This window comes from Rhamphochromis sp. 'chilingali' (genome assembly GCF_963969265.1).
Source record: "Rhamphochromis sp. 'chilingali' genome assembly, chromosome: 20".
NCBI lineage: Eukaryota > Metazoa > Chordata > Actinopteri > Cichliformes > Cichlidae > Rhamphochromis > Rhamphochromis sp. 'chilingali'.
In genome coordinates this window covers 16058690-16080300 of record NC_137947.1, presented here as the reverse complement: position 1 = coordinate 16080300, position 21611 = coordinate 16058690, and the positions used below count along the sequence as shown (strand labels likewise).

Sequence of the window (21611 nt, the reverse complement as noted above, 5' to 3'; positions counted from 1 at the left end):
CTAACAGTGTGCAGATCTGATTGGGTATGAAGTTGGTCCTGTCCTCCAAGGAGCTGTCTTCTTGTAGTCGTTTTCTGACAGTCTCCACGGCCTCCGTGGTGGGTATGCAAGTGAAGAGAGAGACTACATCAAAGGACACCATGGTTTCATCTGGATCCAGGGTAAGTTTCTGGACCTTGTCGGTGAAGTCGGTGGAGTTCTTGATGTGGTGTGGGGTGTTCCCCACGAGAGGAGCAAGGATGGTAGCAAGGTGTTTAGCAATGTTATAAGTGGCTGAGTTTATGCTACTGACTATGGGTCTGAGTGGGACAGCTTCCTTGTGGATTTTAGGAAGTCCATAGATGCAGGGTATGGCATCCCCTGGGTAAAGGCGGTGATATGTAAGGCGGTCAATAATTTTGTCCTTTTCAAAGTCTTGAAGGCAAGCTATAACTTTCTTTTTGTAGCTGCTTGTGGGGTCTCGCTTTAAGGCTTCGTAGGTATTGTTGTCACTGAGGAGAGTAGTGATCTTTGTATGGTAATCTGTAGTGTTTAGGACCACGGTGCATCTCCCCTTATCAGCTGGTAAAACAGTGATGTTGTGGTCTTTGCTCAGGGAAGCGACGGCCTTCTTTTCCTGTATCCTGTATTTCCTGTATCCCCCAAGAATATCCTTTCAGGGTGTGGAAAAGAAAAATCAACTTTAATTTGCATTAATAAGGTTTTAAGATATTTCTAAGCTGTTAAAATGATTTTAATAACCAACAAAAGATACATAGTAAAAGATTGAATTTAAAACCGATTAGGTCACATTTTGTGAGTTATCCACCATTAATTTCAGGACAGGACAGGGCATGTCTCACAACAGAAAATTATTAAAACAGAATTGTATATTATAATGTGGGTAAAATACAATTGCTTCAAGCTATTTCTTTTGGAAAACACCTATGTTTTAGTATCATGACACTCTAAGCTGTGACATCAGCCCCAAGTGAAATAAATGCAACATAAGAAACAAACAATCATACATGGTTTAAAGGAAATTAGACATGGCTTCAGTTTATTTAAAAGTATTCAAATAGAGTAGTAAAATGTTCCTTTGTGCATGACTATCATCACTTCACAGTTTTTGTTAATTTAATTAAAACAAGAATTAGTTTTTCTAATAATACGTTTGCATTCAGTTTGCTTTGGTGGCATCAGTAATTTTCCGGTGGCTCACAGGTTGGTGTTGATTTTGTGTTTTTCCACTGGTAAACCTTTCACGTGGCCTTCCTGTCCAGACCTGTTTTATTGCGCTCTACTTGTCATTTTTAATCCCATGTCATTTGTATTATTACGTCAGTCATTTAACTATTAAATCATAATGATCTAATCATAAGTTAATCTAACAAGTGGCTGGTTTTTGTTGTAATATGACATTGATTTTTTCAAGCTAGTCACATTCACTCTAAAGAAATGTAGTGCATAGATAAGCGGACCACACATTGATAATGTTATCTGATAATGCCCTCAGCGACGTTTCAAGTCAGCGATGACGGTAAGGGCTGCATTCCAGCCAGGGGAACCCATCACACCCCCACCTAAAAATGACATATCGACATGGAAAAATTAGCCATCCTGGCCGTCATTTATCATCAGCAGTGAAGGCATGGGCACATCTTAAGATCAAAGGTTCATTAAGTGTGCTCTCTAAGACCAGCTAACATTGTATTATTACTGTACAACATAATAAACAGCCTTATTTGCAATTCTGCGTTCAGCTGAGCATTAAAAGCAAACCTGGATGACAGCCACTGCCACACAGATAGAGCCCTTTAATTGGTGAGCGGTAGTCTGCGAGAGAGGGCAAGGGTCGTGTTAAGTAGAGCTGGTCCAGTGACATTGATCCATGGAAGATATTCTGTAAAAACAAGACCAAAAGTTTAAATTCCCCTTTTGTTTTTCCTTCCAGGGCTATAAGTAGAAAAATAGCCTCCCTTGTGGTTATTTACTGTTTTCTTCATACAAAGGAGGCAGAAGCAAATGCAGTTAAGCGATTAAGTGTCACACAGTGTGTGAACTTTGATTCTGGCTCATGCTGTAATAAAGCTGCCTGTCACCATTAACTGCTTATACAACAGCCACGTCCCAAAGTAGGCAGTTAGTGACTGAACACTGAAAATAATGCAAATGACTTCCTCATCCAGTGAACAGCTGACTGTGTCAAACAAATAAGTGGCGTGTCAACATTCAAAGTGTTGCTCAGTGCTACAGCATCCACAGTGCATAGTATCTACCCCTCCAGTGAGCCCAAAGATCCTCTCCAGGTCAGGAGGGGCCAGGATGTCCCTGCCCACCACGGACTTTTTAAACCCAGGGGCGTATTGCTCTACCCAGTCAAACACTGAGGAGACAGAAGCAGACATGCTTTTCACTCAAACACATTAATCAACATACACGACATTTAAAGAGTCCAATTCATTTGAATATTTTAATAATTTTGGAGAAAATATATTCCTAAGATTCACCAGTCAATTTGTAAACTTGACTCATTGTTCCATTTAAACTGTAAGAAAATGTCTAAGAAAGTTCCCTTCAGTGTCATTGAAGCCTGCTACAGTGAGGCTTTAGAGCTTGAAAAGAAGGTAACTGGACTTCTTTAGGTTTTTTAAAGAGGGTTAAGGTCTCATCCAGGAGGCTTCTTCAGGTATTTAAATGCTAGCAGGTTTTATCCCATACATGAGCCAAGGTTTGACAAAAGGTGTGGCTCACTACAACCAGAGGTTTCAGGTGCACTGGAATATCATGCTTTGATAGTTCCTCTGATAGACCTGCTACATAAGTGATGACAATGTGGTTCCATTTCTCCCTCATTCTGTTTCTCCCTTGTTGGTTTCTCACCTTATTTTCGTGCATCTTTGCTGATTTGATGAAGGACCAGTTGGAGTAACCACATTTTTTGGGAGTTTTTTTTACTTGCATGTGTTCCATTGTTTCCCTTTCTAGATAAGAGGGAACACTTTCTGCCTGGTGTTGCAGGTTCCTGATCACCCCAAGTTCACATTTCAGTAGGTGGTGGGAGTCAAAGAGTAGCTACTGGTGTGTGTGTGTGTTTTCAGTAAACTACAATTTTGAGGCTTCCATCCTCCTAAATGCACACAGCCAGAAATAGCAAACTATTAATCTTTGTATTTTCCCTGGTAAACTTTATGTTTCTATCCACTGAGGTCACATGAATACTGAAGGCTTCTACTTCTTAGATTTTGACCCAGGTGTCATCCACATATCTACTGTGGCTAGGTTAGGTGCTATTAATTTGAAAGAGCCAAAGAGCTTTACTTTTAACTTCCTTCATGGAAAGGTTGGCTATGGGAAGTCCATGGCAGTACCCAACCCCCCCACACCAAAACAATAGTTGCATTTAACATACATGCTGCTGAGGTAGAAGTCTAACAGTGTACAAATCTGATCGAGGTAGGGCTGGTTCTGTTGTGTAAGGAGCTGTCTTGCTGTAATCAGTTTCTCACAGTCGCCACTGCCTTGGTTGCAGGTATATAAGTAAAAAGCAAGACCACATCAAAGGACACTATGGTTTCATGTAGATCTAGTGTACGTTCAAGGCCTTTTCTTTTGAAGTCAGTAGAGTTTTTGATATGATGCGGTGTTACCCACAAGCACAGCTGAGATGGTGAAAAGGTGCTTGGAAATGTTGTATGTGGCTGGGAGGTGGAACATCTTCAAAAAACTTCAAGAAGTCCAGTCACCTTTAAGATCTTAAGACTACTATGAACTGGATGACTGTGAATCTAAACAAACATACTGCCATAGTAAGCTAGAACTAAATCTACCAGCAGTAAACATGTTTGGCACGCTCAAAACATTAAGAAGTCCAGAGAGTGGAGCATTTGTGTTTCTAACCAGTGTCTGCAAATGCCTCCCGGTCCTGGTCTGTCCACTCCCTGCCTTCTATATAATAGGGGGTGAATTGGGTAAAAAGTGACACCACATGGCAGCCAGGGGGAGCCAGAGTAGGATCCAGCACAGAGGGGATGGTCATTTCCACCATAGGCCTACAAGACCAGAGGAACATGATGCAACCAGATGATGGATTGACAAACATGTTGGATAAAGATTTTCTAAAGATATATTTGGGTGATAATGTTCAAGTAAGTGCTGACTGTGAATTCTTTTATCCTTAGCGGGATGTAAACTAGTTCAAGGGTAAGTAAGTGTTATCTGTGAGATAAGGATACTGCACGTGGACTACTTATGTGAGTAACCTGGAAAAATATATGTTGAAAATACATAACCTAAAAAAATTGTATTAAACTATATGAGAAAGTATATTTTATTGTACAATCTCAAAGGTTTTAAGGTTGAAGTGCTAAACATTCACACTACTCACTTTAATACGTTCTACCATTTGCAACTACACAGTTAATCCCTTATCTCAGTAACAAGCGCCTAAAACTTTGCCCTGTATTTTCCAGTTCACTAAGAAGTGTACATGTGCACTGCACAAATCTGTGCTTGAACATTAACTAAAGCTAGTTTTCTTTTCTTCCCCAGAACATCCTTTGTAAGCCTTTGTAAAGGCTTATTCTATTCTATTCTATTCTATTCTTCCCTCAGTGGGACATTTCAGCTTGATTTGGCATGCACAAATCTGACATTTTTAAAAGAACACTTATGCGAAGACATGTTCACCTTGCTGAGGGTCGTTCATTTTTTGCTTCCTTATATGCTGTTTCCAAAACATCCACACTTTCGCAGTTCAGATGGATTGAGCACTGATGGTGTGATCCAGGTTTATCACCTGGTGTGGGAGATGCTAAGAAGTTTGGCAACTTGTCTACTGCCACTGTTAAAAAAAAAAGAAAGAAAAAGAAAGAAAGAAAGAAAGAAAGAAAGAAAGAAAGAAAGAAAGAAAGAAAGAAAGAAAAAAGAGATCACAACAGGTAAAATGACATGGAATGAGTGTATGTGCTTCATTTTCTTTCATTTTCTTAATAAACTTCAAATTTTGGTCGAGCGTGCAGAAGACACTGGAAGCTGAATAACTGTTGAGACCCAGTTTCTTCATAGGATTAAACATCTGATACAAAACCCACCAAAACAAACCATTTTTCCAAAGATGACTAAAAGATGTACGTTTTTACCTCAGTATATTATATTGCCAGTCTTAACTTTAAGTTCTGATTGATGAAAGACTCACCGTTGATCTTGGTAACAGGTGAAGTGTAGTCGATCTGGTCTACTGCTTTGATGAATTCTGAAGAAAGAGCAGACTGTAGTGATACAAGAGGTCAGAATAAGGGACTTTGTTCAGAGCTTTGCTTAGAAATGGTGTTCAGTTTTCTGAGTTACCTGTGGTGTCAGGTTTTTGAAGGTAATATATGGGGTAGCATTTGATAAAACAACTTTACTGTGGATTTCTGTGCCGTCCTTTAGCACCACACCCTTAGCATCACCATCTGAACCAACCAGGATCTGGCTTACATCCTGCCAAAGATAAATGCAAGAAGTTAGGGAAGCTAGAACATAATTTCCCATGAATCCATGAAATAAACAACATCAAATCAAGGTGATTACCTTTTCTGTAAAGATGTCAACACCATAAGATCAAGCAGCACTAGCAATAGCCTGAGACACACCTCCCATGCCTCCTTCTACATAACCCCAGGCACCCTTTTCCTTCTCCACCTCTCCCATCACATGGTGCAAGAGAACATACCTGCAAGTCAAAACCATCAAGTCACTTGTAATTCTGTCCAGCTAGATCTAAGATTACGAGAGTTTGGTTGTCATAGGCTGCTGTAAAATGTGTCTCACCCACTGCCAGGATTACTAGGACTGGTCATGGCTCCTATTACACCATCAGTAGCCAGAGTGGCTCTCAGTGGCTCAGAATCAAACCACTGAGTGAGAATCTTTCACACAAAATACACGTTATCTATGCAATCTAAAAATAAGAGGAACTAACGTCTTTGTTTAATCGCTAACCAACCTTCATTATTGGAGCAGTTACGATTTCATAGAAGTCTGGAAGGTTTTTGCCCAGTTTTAGACCTTTGGATTAAGAGCCAGAAATATTAATGACTAAATTAATGCAGTGTACAAATTAAGTACTTGCTAAATTTGGAGAATAAAAAATGTTTAAAAAATAAATAAACCAACCCACCACATCTGAAGATGGGCATCAGTGTTTTAGCTGCAGCCACCCTCCGTCTCAGTGATCCAGAAGTGAAACCTGGAATATCTACAGGTGGAGCATCCAGGAGAGGGTTCATAGCATCTGCTAGCCTCTCCAAGTGTGCAACAAATTCAGGATAAGCCTGTATGTATGTTGAGGAATAGGTGAAGATGTAGGTAAGCAAAGGTGTGTGGGATTGTATCACATAGAAATAAAGGTCCAGCAAAGCAAAGAACATTTTTTTGGATCAACCTAAATGAACAATTACTTATTATGTTTATTTTCAAACCTAAATCACCTTAGCATCCTTCTGTGAGAACTTGCCGATCTCCATCTGGTTGGTGGCCAGATCTGAGCCCAGAGTGAGAGAACGTGGAGGAGCACCTCTCACCCCTTCCTCCAACATGGGGGTGAAGGCATGGGGGTCTCTCATATACACCTTCAGCCCATGTTTCTGAATTTGTAGAAAAAGGGGGAAAAATGATGAACTGCAGCAAGGCTAAGGACTGATATTATCTCATGATATCTAGAATCTTTCTTTGTGATTCTGGTTTTGTGTACCTTGAGCTCCAGGTCTCTGTATATGTGCGGTCTTAACAAACTGAGCAAGTAGGAACACCTAGAGAAGCGGAAACCTGCAAACCAATGTAATTTCTCTTAGAGGAGTAAAATTTTAGGTTACTTGCATAACCTACGGTTCCCAGAGTAGCATGAGTGCGATATCTCACTACGGGATGCACCTCCCTGCATGAAGCATGTCTCTTCTGTATCTCTACCAATCCTGATTGGCTGGTGATTGTAACGACCACGTCGGGCATAGCCTCCCACCTTTAAATAGGTTGCGCTATTAGATAGTCATTATTTAAGATAAGCACCTCTTCTTGCTTTGCCCCAGCACGAAAGGTTGCTTGGTAAGACGACTCACTCATGCTACTCTGAGAACTGGGGTTACGCAAGTAACCTAACGTTCTCTTTTCAAGCATTTGTTTCGATGTGTCACCATGGGAAATGGAGACTCCCGTATTGCCAGACAATAGTTATCTACTTTTATTTCAAGCAATCATGGCAATATATCTCCACAAGCAGTGCCGGTCCTAGCCTGTTTGGCTACTCCCTCTGCCCCCACCCCCACCCCACACACACACACACACACACACACACACACACACACACACACACACACACACACACACACACACACACACACAGAAATAACATAAAGCTGTTGTACACACACACACACACACACATATGAAGAGAGAGAGAGTATGCATAGTATGGGGTTCAGTTTGAAAGAAGCCCTGAAAGAAGAGAACTATTTGTGCAGGTGGAAAAGAACGAGGCATGCTCTGAGCATGTTCACTCTCTCCTCTGACAGACAAACTGTCATTTTGATTGAGTCCAGAGATAAACTGGGGAATGTTATATGTTGTACTGGAGCCAACACAATCTTTTTGCTATTTATTATGAAGCCCAGGTGAGCCACGCCAGAAAGAGCCAGTCATCTAAATATGTTGCCAGATGAATGGCCCCCTGTCTCAGCAGTGCTATCGCCACTTCTGTGAAACAAGCAAACACTTTGGGGCTCAGTGACAGACCAAAAGGCAGCACTTTGTAACAGACACCCCGAAGAGCAAACCTTAGATACCTCCTTTGTGGAGGGTAAATGGGAATGTGAAAATATGTGTCCTTCAGGTCGATGGAATTGAACAAGTGGGCAGTGGAACATGCTTTATCAAACAAGAGTGTGTGCTTGTAAGGTTCAACACGGAGACAGAGCCTGTTGTTGCTGAAACAAAGTCTCCTTCCTCAGCAGCTTGGGTGTATGGGCTCCATACGCATATCAGCGAGGGGTCGATGGGGTAGCAGAGCCCTTACAACACACTCCAGAACATGGCAGGTGAATGGGAAATATTCAGCTTCTCCACCTGGGGTAACAGAGGAGGCTGTCAGGCCATTCTCTTCTTCCTCCCGGCATACTGACTGACAGGCTGTGTGGGTTAGCCCTTCAGTGGCCTGCCCTGATCTCCTGCCTGAGTGGGGGTACTGGTGGTAGCTGGGACTTCCTTCGTTTGGAGATAGCAAATTGAGTGGGAAGTGTTAGATTATAATATTATTTTATGCCATGTTATACCCCTAATTAAAGATTGTGAATTAATATGTAGTTTTAGTTTGCATTATTCTCCTGAATTAGAAGAAGCTGATAACTATTGCATTAGTTAAACTGATTTGCATTACATTAAACTGCTGACTTGTTGTGAATGAATGATATTGTTTTATGATGCATTATACTGCTGAGTTATAAGAAATCTAATTTGTCTGAGTAGAAGAGAACAGAGTGTGCTGGAGTTTTCTGCCCCATTCCAGCAGGAGCAGATAAACAGGGAGCCAAGGTCGTAGCTTAGGCGCTGTGTGAGAGAAAGCATGTGAATGTTTAGGCTTTGTATGATAAGGTGGAGGCACCAGAGGCTATAAAAGTTTGAGCAATGCTCCACCATTTTGAGATTTTGAGGCTGTCTGCATCAGTGTCCATCTCCCACGTGTGTGATCATTAAATCATCGTTTGACTCAACCCGACCGGACCAGTGTTGTTATTGTGGTTTTTCTCTTGTCTCCATCCCCAATATTTTGAACCTTAACATTTTGGGGGCTCGTCCTGTGGTATTGGGGTGGAATTTAAAAGTTTGGACGGTCCGAGGTTGTCGAACGGACAGGCATGAGCCAGTGGTCTGATTTGAGTGGACAAAAGCCGGCTTATCTAAAGGTAAGGCACTACCTGTTGAATTATTTCCAAAATGTGCCAAATTGGATATGACTAAATTAAAGTCTACTCACTGAAATTACTGGTAGAGTGTCTGTTTTGATTTTGATGAGAATCACTGTGTGTTATGCAGTTAAAGTTGCTTAAGAGTATTTAATGAAGTTGAAGAAATATGAAACTGTTCCCAGAAGTAACAGAGAATGTTGGGTTTGAGTCCCTGGATATTGAGCTGAAGGCTCAGGTAGTTTGGTAGGGAAATTAGGACAGAAACTGTTCCCAGAAGTAACAGAGACTGGTTAATAGTTTTACAAATTAGGTCAGAAACTGTTCCCAGAAGTAACAGAGACTGTTTAATTGGTCGTAAAAAAGTTATCTTTCTTCGGTGAGACCTGTTATGGTAAAATTTCTCAAAATCGGTTAGGTGAAAATTGTTATAGGACGGCACTGGAAGATGCTAAGAAGCACATAGCCCGGGGGTTACGCCCCCTCCTAGTCGTGGACGCGCGGCTTTGACCTGTCGGCGAACAGGGTTAGTTCAGTTTGGCTTATCTGTGGGGTACAGGGCATCCTGAAATAAGCTAGGAGTTACCGAGTCTCCTCACCGTTTTAAACGGTGTCATGTGCTTGTTTGGATACTGTTAAATTGAGTTAGGGATTTAGAAGTCAGAAATCATTTTTAATCACCACGTCATTCATTAGCAGTTATTACAAGTTCTCCTCTAACAGAATTGCAACGGGATGCTGTTCTTCTTTAGGCACGGCAACATAAGCAGTCATTGTAGTTGTTATCATCTTTGAAATCATTACTCTTAGGCATGGCGGTGTAGCTGCTCCAGATGTGTGGTCAGTGACATATTTTTGCAGAATGGACAAATTCTGCAAAGCTTCATAAATGTCTCCTCCAGTTTCGTATCCATCAGGGATAAAAGTGCAATATGTCTCCCCGATCAGCTTGCAAACTCCTCCTTGTGATGCTGTTAGCAGGTCTAGTGTCAGTCTGTTCTGCAGCACCATCGTTCTGATGGCCTTCTGTTCTCCTGCTAAGGCCGTTCCCAGGGCCTTAGTCAAGTTGATGTGCCGTAGCAGAGCATATCGGTTGATTTCCACGTGATCCCGCACCTCGGCAACTCCAATGCCGGGGATCAAGCTCTGTAAGAATTTCACTCCTCCTCAGATGCGAAACTCTGGTTCCTTTACTGCTTGGTGCCGTCCGTGCACATCCTGTCTGGTAATGAGTCTTTGTTTGTAGTATCATTCGGTAGCTGTAGTTGGAGCGACAGTTGAGGCTCATCAGTGTCGCGTTACTGGCACAGGTTTCGTTGAGTGAACAGTCCATACACTTCCTCTCGTTCCTTGGTGGGCAGAAAGTGTATATGTATTTGCATAGCAGTCAGTTTTATTATTCAAGTAAGCTGTAGTGTTCATAAACTGCCACCAGAAATTAGTGGCATAGCCATGGGGAAACTTGGTGTACTTTCCTTTGTCATACAGTGTCTGCCTTTTCTTCATATAGCGTGACTTATTGTCCCTCACGGAAGCAAAGATGAGGAGCCCGGCCATGGTCAGGGCCGCTGCAGTTATTAAGAGCCACCACCTCATGACGACGGGACACACCCTCCTGTCGCGAGTAGACCCCCCGGCCAGGAAAGCTGACCCCTCCACCGGGCGAGATCACAACAAGTGGGCAAGCCTGCCGTCAGCTGTGTTTAGATGGCTTCACTGACTCGCCTGCAGTGACTCTGATGGATCCAGGATGGTCGTTCCGCAATTTTGCAAGCTCCAGTTTTTCCTTTGGAGCACTTTGATCAGAACCCAGTCACCGGGCTGTGATCTGCAAGACACTTGATAGACATCATTACATTCTTCGTCATTTACAATCATCTCTTTATTTTCCTACAACTTAGACATACATTTTGCTACTGAAATTGTATCTGCCTTTTTCACTGGGTAGATTTCTGGCCACTTTGAGAATACATCTATAACCACTAGGGTGTATTTTTACCCTTGGCATTCATTTAGCTCAATAAAGTCCATATGGATTGTGTGGTCTCAGGTTTCCCTGAGCATTATATTTTTGACACGTCATGCACGTTCTGACAAATTGTTTTGCTGAGGTTTCAAAACGGTTCTAGCAGGCGTTGTCTCTATGTTATCTGCTGTTGCTGCGTGGCTGTCTGCAGCCTTGGTGTTTGTGACTTTGCTCGCCTCTCTGTTCCTGATAGCCACCTGCGAATTAGTGTTTTAGTCTGTTGTCAACACGTCAGCCTTATTTCTAAGTTACAGAATGCTTCTTCTCCTTTTTTTTTTTTTCTTTTTTTTTTTTTTGTTTGGGAGAATAGATGCAACTCTACATTTTCACTTAAGGCATTTTTAGATAATTTCTAGTTCTTCAAACAAGTCATGGATCTCACACATTTCAAACTTTCAAGTTAGGGTTGTTTCCCATTTATACAAATATATATATATTTAACTTTGCATTGCTCACAGCTCATAGCTCACAGCTCTAAACCTAGGCATTTTTCAATCATATGCCTAATCACTATGTGTCACTGTGATTCTCAAGTATGGTCACAAGTTCGTTTAAATTCGTTTCCAAAACCAACAAAATAATCAAACAAAAACAAAAAACATAAACGTGTCAGGACACAAAAGAAAAAGAAAAATGCTGCCACCCGTACAAGGCAGAAGTCTGCATATGTTGGCTTGTAATAGCATGCAGCTTGTAACATGGTAGACTAATGTGCCTGTGTTAATTCAGCTCCATATTATTGTGTGAAGTTGCACTGGGTTGGGAGTGGTTTTGTGGTTGTCACATTTTTGGTGAGCCAATGGCTGGAATGGGGTTGGACTAATTAGAGGCAGGTGTACTTGATTGCACTGATACACTGGTCTACATCTAGCCCACACTACAAACACTGCTGTGTTGTTTTGTCTCTCTGTGCAGTCCAGGGCCTATTATATGCCACAGCCTAAAGGCAGCAGAGTTCCAGAGGCTTGAGTGACCACTGACTATATGCTTGCAGGGTGGTGGGTCTCCAAGGACAACTTCTAACCCTGTTAAAGGCAACATGTGGGGTGCAACTTGGCCGTGTGGCATAGCTGGCTCTGGCCTTGGGACTGTGTGTTTTTATACAATTCATAAGTGGGACACTGGACTGTTTTATCTTTTATCTCTTGATATATTTTTCGTCAATAAATTATCTTTTAGAATTTTATTGACTGACATCTTTTTGCCCATGACTGAAACGGTTGGTCAGACCTAGAGTCTTTCTTTGGGCAGAATAGCAGCTTCTGCTCTAAAAGAAACAAATAAATAAAAAGAAAAGAAAATGTGGAACATGCTCATCAGCTTAGCAGTGTCTACATATTTAATTCAGCTTCTCAATCCTGTAGTTTTAGCTGTTGTCTACAGGGTTTTGCTTATTGGTTGTTATTATAGGTGTGCTCTATATCTCAGCAATGTGTCATTCTAGAATGATAAGTTTCAAGCTGGTCAAGTGCCTCTATGCACTTCATTAGTTTAGTTATTCTCTGTATTGTCTTCATCTCACATGTCATTACACTGAGTTTCAGCAAACCTTAAGCTTGATGTAGACTACTGCTTAACAATTATCCACCTCACATCATAACCGATTAAGGTGCCTCTTCATATTAATATTATGTCATTGTTAATATTATCCTCTTTGTCTTATATAACAGCAATAGCATATTATAATATTTTATCAGTGTGTACCACTATACTACTCCTGAGCCAATTTGTTAGTTAGGATCATCTTATTCAGCAAACAGATAATTTAGAATTCATCCAATCTGCGGTCACATTTGTTCTCTCTGTTGCATGGCGGACCAGGCAGTTCTATTATAATATATTATTTATATTTTATTTTGTATCCATCAAGGGCTTCAGATGACCTGCAGAATCATCCTTTTCCCAAGGTGGAGACAGTTACCTTTTCACACACTGTCCTTGGCTGAACAGTGACACAGTCTTAATGTACCTTATTTATGTTATTAAAATATTTTCGTGTGAATTATTTGCTTTATATTCATTTTATACATGCTGGGCATGGTCATCATGCCAACTGTGTTTCATTGTTAATATCACTTTACAGGTTGTTATCCTTGCTATTATTAATTTCAAATACTCTAAAGATAATTTCTACTGTAATTTTCCCTTCATCTTTATTTCGTACTTTTTATATTTATATCTACTCAGTGGGGTCTGTTTTCAACCCTTTTAAACTACTTCAAACTACTGTGATCTCTAGTTTTCACTTAATAAGGGATTATTAAGTTCTTCCTGATATGGGTGGTGCTGCAGATGCGGCTGCAGGAATGAGTGATGGCTTTCTAAAAGGGTTGTGGGCACTGCACAGTGTCTCGTCTTCTGGTTTTACTAAACTGGCAGTTGAGTTCTATTCTTCTGACTGTTTATATTTTGTTTTCTTAAATCTCTCAGTTTACAGACACTGTTTTTGTCCGGCGTCTGGACTTTTCTTTTCTCACCACTGCTCGTCAGGAGTGAGTTTTAATTTCACTTGCTTGATTACCCATCTTATTTATGTATTTACTTATTTTTGTTTAAGTAATATATACACAATACAGCTGCTATCACCTTCGCTGGTATTAGAGACGAGAGTGGTTGCTCACACGCCCTTCTACTTTCGGACTATTTCCAAAAGCGGTGTGAACTTTACGAGACGGAACTCGACCGTTCTCTCAACTCACCAGCACGTCAGTGAACAGCAGTAAAAGAAAAAACACAGTAGGAGCGGCTCAGTCTCTTATTGGACCGTGAAAAGTCAGCTTGCTCCGTTAGTTACAACAATACACACATACATTCACATTCACACTTATTCGCGCGATCGGAACCCTTATAATAAGGGGAGCTGCCAGTCTTTCTGTAGACGAGCTACTTATTCCCTTGACCCAGCTGGGGGAGCTACTCAGAGCTCCAAACCTAACCCACAAGAGTGGGGAGCTTCCAGTCGACGAGCTTCAAGCTACCAGCCGACGAGCTACTTTAAACCCACAGAAGTGGGGAGCTTCCAGTCGCGACGAGCTACTTTCGCTATTTTAAATTCCCTGAATTTAAAATACGATTTTACGCAAGATTGTGTCAGTGTGTCTGTATCTACCTGGTCAGTGTCGCCGGGTCTGGTCCACCTCGATCGGGCCCCACCACCGTGGGTCGCTTTCTAAGAACGTTGGCCAAGACTCGAATTTAACGCCCTTGGTCTTTGACCACACACCTAGTGTGTGGGCTGTCGACAGACGAGCAACGTGGACTGGTCACGGAGATGGGACACGATGGAGGCGCTCCGGCTCCGAAGGACCAAGAAATGTTGGGGGAAAACTCTGTAAAAAACCCAGGAGAAATAAAGACACAATGAGACAAAGTTACTTTCTTTATCAAACGTGTACACGGGTGAGCTGCTAAGAACAACTCACACCATGCACAGTGGCTTGGTAATTTTTATAGGCACAGAGCACAGAGACAGTGAGAACAGGATAACAAATAATAAACAGATAAAATAAAACAACTCCATATATGGTGCTAGTCTCGTCAGCAGAGAGCTAGGGAAGATAAAACAATCTAAAACAATATGTCCCAGAAACAAGATGTGTTTGCTGGGAAAGTCTAAAAAGATAATTCTAAACTAATCTAACCATAGGCAGAGGGCAGACAAAAGGCATCATAGAACATTTAAAAGAAGGTAAAGAAACATAGAATCATTTTTCCTGTAACAAGAAGTTAGGTCAGAAACTGTTCCCAGAAGTAACAGATACTGTTTGATTGATTACAAAAAAGTGAGACTTTCTTCGGTGAGACCCGTTATTTTAAATTTGTCGAAATTGTATAGGCACTCTTTAGAAGTTAGGTCAGAAACTGTTCCCAGAAGTAACAGATACTGTTTGATTGACTACAAAAAAGTTGGACTTTCTTCGGTGAGACCCGTTATTTTAAATTTGTCGAAATTTGTTAGGTGCTGAATCTGTCAGGCCTGTCAGTGATTGTAAATACAAGACGTCTTTTGTAATATAAAATAATAGAGTTTTGCCTGAGCTTGGTGTGAGACTCTGTGTGACGTGCAGCTGCAGCGCTGCGAGCTATTTTTAGACGGTGTGTGAACATGCAAATGAGCGGTGACACGCACAGAGGACTTTTGTTGCTGTTTAGCGTGTTTTTGAGTTTTATAATTTTGATTTGCAAACAATGATACATGCCTGTAATTAAAACGCTGATTTTGCTGATTATGATACTACAAATAAGGTTTTGAATGACTAGGGTGTGAATGAGGTTGGGTTTTAAAGCTGAAACTCAGAGAGGAGTGTGTTGGGAGACTGGCATGTAGTCTGCAGTGCAAAGGTGGGCGTCTTGCCTGCTAGTCTATTTAACAGTGATGAAAATGATATTAAATAAATCTCTCAGTGTGTTGATACAGGTGGCTATGGGGCTGGACCAACTGCCCCCACAAGCACGGCGGCCGAAGCAAAATTATAGTAATGGAAACCAAACTCAGCAAAAATCAGCAGCTGTGGAAAAGACAGCAGCTAGTAGAGAATTAAAGGAGAAATTAAGAGAAGTTTTAACACATAAAATTGCGGCCAACAGACTTGTGGAGGTTGGGAAGGCGCCTGGAGCATCACAACAAAAAGGTGAAATAAAAACACACACAAGCAGAGAAATGTGAGAGAGAGGCACGTGCTAGAGAAATGCCTCGTTTGAGAAAAAACGTTAAATTAGCCCATGTACAAACGCACATACACGCAATGAAGAAACAGCTTACACCCATGAACATGTGAAGATTTTCCAGCAACTTTAAAGCAGTGAAGCTTAACATACACCCGCCGTTACACAATAAAGTTTATCCACTACTAACAAATAAACCCTCTGGGTTGCAGGACAACAACTTAACTTCAAAAAAAAAAAAAAAAAAAAATCACAACCAGTGATAACACGACAAATTTAGTGGTTAATAAAAGTCAAATTGTGACATGTTTTCTTCTGATTGATTAATACAAGTGATTACTGAATGAAAGAAAATTCCATTTTTGTGCTTTAAACATGATCTTAAGAATTTTAACATGTACCTGTGTTGTCCTGTCAGCTTGGTGGGTTATGAGAGGATTATATGGTGAGAAAAAACAAAAAAAGGGGGAGAGAAGGCTGACACAGGGCCTGGTCCCGTTGTTTTTCCCCTCTCTGAGTAACACAGCCAATACAACATGATTTTCCTGTTCGTTTGTTTTTGTTTTTGTTTTGTTTTGTTTTTTCTCTTTATGCTTGATTACAGGCTGCTTTGTCGGCCCGGAAAAGCCGAGGCTGACCCTGGACTCCTGCTCTCCCCTCTACCATCGTTGCTCTCTCCTTTACCATCTTCGATGTGACTCTGACCAAATGCTAAAGCAGCTGGACCCACAACAACTTGAAACTGTCAACAGTGCTGCAGGAAAACGATCTCAGGCAGCAGAGACGGAGAGAGTTAAATCCAAGGCCCGTTTCACTACACGGGGAGATTTCCGTCAGCGTCTTTTCTTTCTGAGAAGACTGAGAAAGGCCCGGCTCCCACCACCGATTCTGACCACCTTATATAAAGGAATTATTGAGAGCATCCTGAGCAGCTATATCACTGTCTGGTTCGGGAACAGCACCATGCCGGACAGACAAGCTCTACAGAGGGTTGTGCAATCAGCTGAGCGCACCATCCGCTCCGAGCACCCTGACCTGCACTCAATCTACAGCAGGCGGTGCTGGACCAAGACCAGGAAGATCGTGAAAGACCTCAGCCATCCCAACAACAGACTGTTCTCTCTGTTGCTGTGTACGTGACAAATAAACATCTGGATTTGGAAAACGAGGCACTCGCAAAGTCACCAGCATTGTGCCTGATCGGACACACCCCTCTCACACACTCTTCACACTCTTGCCATATGGAAAAAGACAGCTTCAGCTGACAGAGCTGTGACGAGACGCCCATTAAGCCCAGATGAAAAGTGAGGCCGAGCAAAACCATGCTGACCTTAACCACTCTGCATTAAAACTGTGCAGGACAGTGACGGACCAACAATGACCATCGGGCAGCAGAAAGGGCGTGCCAGAGACAGGAGGAGTAACTGAGGTCAGGAGGCACCTCAGAATGGACAAAACACCAGGAGAAAATAAGCTGAAGGCACAGGTGTCGGGGCTCGGCCAGGAGCTGACCTCTGAGAAGAGCCGAACAGCAGAGCCGCAAAAGGCCGTGGAGCAAAGCAAGGAAAACATCAATGGACTTTAATCTGATTTCTACGGAAAAGACTCTGAGGTTTCTGCCCTCAATAAGACCTCGAGGCATCAGAGCAGAAACTGAGCATGGCCCAGGAGGAGCTAGCTGAAAATCGAACCCATCAGGCTTGGAGTCCAAGACACCGGACTTGAAATCAGGCCGGAGCATCCTGGAGCTAGATGAGCAGTGTGATTTGTCCGGTCTGCTATGGAGCAAACGTTAGGGGGATGGCTTCCTGTCGCCTCTGCCGTCCTCCGATCGTTCAGCGTCCTGGGCTGCCCAGCTCCGGACTGAACGCTCGGGCCGAGACACCCAAACAACCATGGACTCCATTCCCCTGGAATGGGACCACGACTACGACCTGAGCCGTGGGCTTGAAAGTGCAAGCAGGGATCCCAGAGAGCCTTGAGGCCTGTGTTAAACTAACAGAACAAAGATTGAGGTCTTCCACTGGGGAGGTGGAAGCTGCAGACTCTCCTATACACCTTCTGGATGTCAGCCGTTCCACCTGCAAACAAACGGACAGCAGTCGCACTTCTGCAAGCAACAAACGGACATCCAGACAATTGAGCTGCGTATCAAAACCCTGAAGGAAGACCGAAGCAAAAGGGTCAAGTTAAGGAGGAGCGAAATAAGGAGAAGATGCTGGACACTGGAGAAAAGGACTGCCTCAATTGGGGCCAGGACCAGTATGGACAGAACTCTGAGCAGCAGCACCAATGGATGCAAACAGACTGAAAATGAGGAGGGCAGGACCCAGGGCACGCTTCAGGCCGTGGTTTACCCAGAACACTACAACAGGAAAGTGATGAACACAAACACCCACACAAACACACACATCTACATGCACCGACTCAGAGTGAAAAGAAACATACATATGAACATATGCACTCGTTGATTGAGGGAGAAATGACACACACACACACACAAATTAAAATGTTGATTCAATGAACTGAGAAGTGATCCACACACACACACGCTGATGCAATGAAGAATGCTTTACTAACAAATGCTGCACACAAACATCCAAATACGGAGTTGGTTACAACAGCAAGAACTGATTGATTATTTATTGCTTAAATGTATTTCATGCCACGCAGAGGGCATTTGTGTAGATTTAGAGGACATGGTCTGAAGCACTTTGATAATGAAAACAATGTCTGTGCGTGATGTCTGTTTATGGCTCAAAGCCTCCACTGAATTGTTTACTGTGCTTCACACAGTCTAACAAGGAGCAGTGGTACAGAGCGAAAATGATGAATGAATGGTGTGAGTTTTATTTCGAAGAGATTATGAAAAGGTTGTGTTGATTCAACTTAGTTGTTTACGTTTTTGCCAAAGTAAAGAGTTGGTGTGTAACTAGTGTCCACTATTGAGTCAAGTAAATCCAACATGTTTTGTTGGTGCAAAAAGGAGTTTTGGTTGATCTTTGGGTTTTGTTTGATACTAGGTTGATTCTATCAGTGAGGTTTGGATTGTTTTCTTTCTCTGAGAGAGAAAAGGATGATTTTATGCTTGGGCATGTTTGTAATGGGCCCCAGTATCTGTTATTATATGAGTGTTTAATTGGTTACGTCTGTGTTTGCTTTCGTTACAGTGCACTGAGATAAGAACATCTGAGAGGTGTGATCCACCGGTGGTGATATTTTGGTATTTTGTGAGCTCCTGATTTAACAAATCGGCTCCTTAATCCAGGCCTGAGAGAGTGAATTTTAAAGTGTTATAAAATATTCTTACTGAAAACAGTCGCGAAGTATTTTTCTCCATGATTATAATGAGCTTGGGAGAAAATTCACTTATATGGGACACTGATCCTGAAGCCTAAAAGGATTGCAGCGAGTCAATCCAGTCCAAAGAAGGAAAAACAAACAAGGAGCTGTTTCCTTTAAAATGATGACGTCATCTTGCTGGTGATGGAGCCTCGAATAGGTTGCGCGTGAGACTCCATTATCAGCAATATCTGGTATGAATGTGTGTGAATGTATGCATGTGACTGGACTGTGACGGACTGACGACTAAAAGTTTTAACTGACTTGGTACTGAGACAAAAACGGTGCCGACTTTAGGATTATTAAATGTCCACAGACAATTCACCCAGCCTGTAAAAGAAGGGTGGATGTTTTGTTTTGCTTTGTTTTGTCTGCAAGAACAGAAGAATGACAGAGACTAAAGAGCTGTAGCTTCACAGCAGTGTGAACTGCAGACTGAACCCTTTGGTTGCTAATTTTGAGCTACTGATGTTTGCATTAAGGAAATTGTGTTTTAGTAGCTGTGTTTTAATTAAGGTATCACATTATATTGTTGGGAATATTAAATGCTAAAGTGAAGAAAAGGTTTGATCCCACTCATGACTGAGCATGTTATTATTAACCATAGTGGGTCAATGTAGAGAGTGAATTAATTTTAGAGAAATAAAGAAAAAACAAACAAAAAACCCTCCACCGAGGTCTATGAATAAGAGGGGAATGATAGACAGCCACACTCAAAATGGAGATATGTAATGATAAACACTGGTCCCTGTCTTTTGGGCGCTTTCTTGAAGTAGTCAACATTTTAAAAGTAAGATAAAATAACAGGGGCATGTGCTGAGGGGTGGTGCTGCACAAGAACAAGAGTAAAATAAAGAAAATATTGTTTTTAGTTTTGAGAAGTGCAAATTAAAATGTACCATTACACTCAGAGGATCAATATGAAGCTTGATATTTGTTAATTTTGAATGAAGTACATGACTGGTGACTGTTCTGTCCTGAGCTTTTGTTTTTACAGCACCCGCTTGATCACACCAACGGTTTCTCGCCACCGAAGAGGGGTACTTGCAAAAAAAAAATAAAGAACGGGGAGGAATATCATCAAAACTGGAAAAAGGTAATCCCCAAAGGGGGTGATAACGCCATAACTTTCACTATGGTCAAATTCTCAAAATTTGACCCTCAAAAATTCTTCAAACATTTAGACACAAAGTGGAGATTTAGATAAATATAATGTCGTAAACCACATAAGCATGAAGTATTTGATTCAATAAGATGGTGAAAAAACAAGCAGCAAAAGGTTGATCATGTTAATGGTGTTTATTCAAGGGTGCAGAGGAGATTATTATTATTAAAGACAACAAATGAAATAACGAAAAGTAGAAGTGGAAAGAATTTGCGTTAACGGTAATAAAATCAAAACAAAAAGGAATACTAACTAAAACTGTACTGAATGTTCACAAAACTAACTAAAATTAACTGGATTTATAGCAAAATGTGTTTGGTTGCATTGATGTGTGCGTGCCCTGCTGTAGTGAAATTAAGGTAGTACGTTAGTCGAGTCGTCTGTGTTGCTGCTCCGTCCACGCGCAGAATCAGGTCAGGAAAAGTCGGGAGACAGCGCCAGAATAGAATTGAGGATGATTTTAATATGACTGTTTTGTAGACATAACAAGAGTCTTGTAGTGGAGAGGGACGTAATGTCCTCCTGAGACCCAGAGAATAAGAAAAAACAGGGAGAAAATATTTTCGTTTTTTCTTTTTTCTTTTTTTTCTTTTTTCTTTTAAATGAATCAAGTGTTATTAAAATAACAATCTCATAAGATGAAGATCAGGGACCAACCCAGAAGTCACTGACACTTCACTAGCTGTAAACTATTGGTTTAGGAATAAGTGATGGCACTGAACTTTCTATTTCACAAAAGTCAATTTATTTAGGATATCTGAGGAAGTACTGATTTTATTTGGAGACACAAAGGAACATTTGGCACTTCCCTCATCTCACATCTGTTTCATTGTTGTACCCAATCATTCTACAACTGAAATGCCTTGGACTGCTAACCATTTCAGGCAAGTGGAGTGAACCATATTTTGCTAGACTCTCATCAGATTGGGGCTTCCTTTTATTGATCTTTGGAGAGAAGTCTTCATTACTGGTATTATTCAGGTCTTGTTCACATGTTTGTCCCAGGTTTCTCAGCTAAGAGGAGCTTAAACCCCAGATACTGTGAGTTCTTTTCACACATTGAGATCACTGATAACTCTCAGCAACGACGTGATCTCGTAGAAACAATTAGGTGTTATGGATTCAACTATAATTGCGACTCTTATTTTTTACTTTACTGGAAAAGATTTCTGCATTTTACCCATATTTTAGTTTTAAGTCAAAATCAAAATTCCAGATTCTACTACATGTTGGTTTTGCACCAGATAGGATGACAGATTTCAGGTGGCCCTGTGTCTTTCTCTATTACATCTGCCACTGCATCTCGATAATCTTTGTGTGGCTTCTAGTGGGTCCTGACCCTCTCATATTTTGAAAAATCTATGTTTGAATCTCCCTTAATAATTGTGTTAAGAATTCTCTCCGCCTTGGTCAAAAGTTGGGTATTAGGAAAAAGTGAAATAAATATAAATATAAAGTCCCAATGTGTAGAGCACACATTAATAAATTAGTCATG

At 41.4% G+C, this 21611-nt stretch overlaps 1 protein-coding gene across 1 annotated transcript in view; it reads right to left on the bottom strand.

Moving 5' to 3' along the window:
• Positions 1-891: 891 nt before the first annotated feature.
• pyroxd2 (pyridine nucleotide-disulphide oxidoreductase domain 2) overlaps positions 892-21611 on the bottom strand; it is a gene marked incomplete at its 5' end in the record, with an annotated part of 28141 nt that continues 7421 nt past the window's right edge. The window contains 14 exon segments of the mRNA XM_080869398.1: positions 892-1562; positions 1762-1882; positions 2259-2365; positions 3880-4031; positions 4669-4822; positions 5177-5249; positions 5329-5463; positions 5554-5583; positions 5587-5695; positions 5794-5891; positions 5969-6030; positions 6143-6296; positions 6453-6608; positions 6716-6789. Of these exon segments, the coding sequence (XP_080725524.1) occupies positions 1492-1562; positions 1762-1882; positions 2259-2365; positions 3880-4031; positions 4669-4822; positions 5177-5249; positions 5329-5463; positions 5554-5583; positions 5587-5695; positions 5794-5891; positions 5969-6030; positions 6143-6296; positions 6453-6608; positions 6716-6789 (1496 nt within the window). The 3' untranslated portion in view covers positions 892-1491.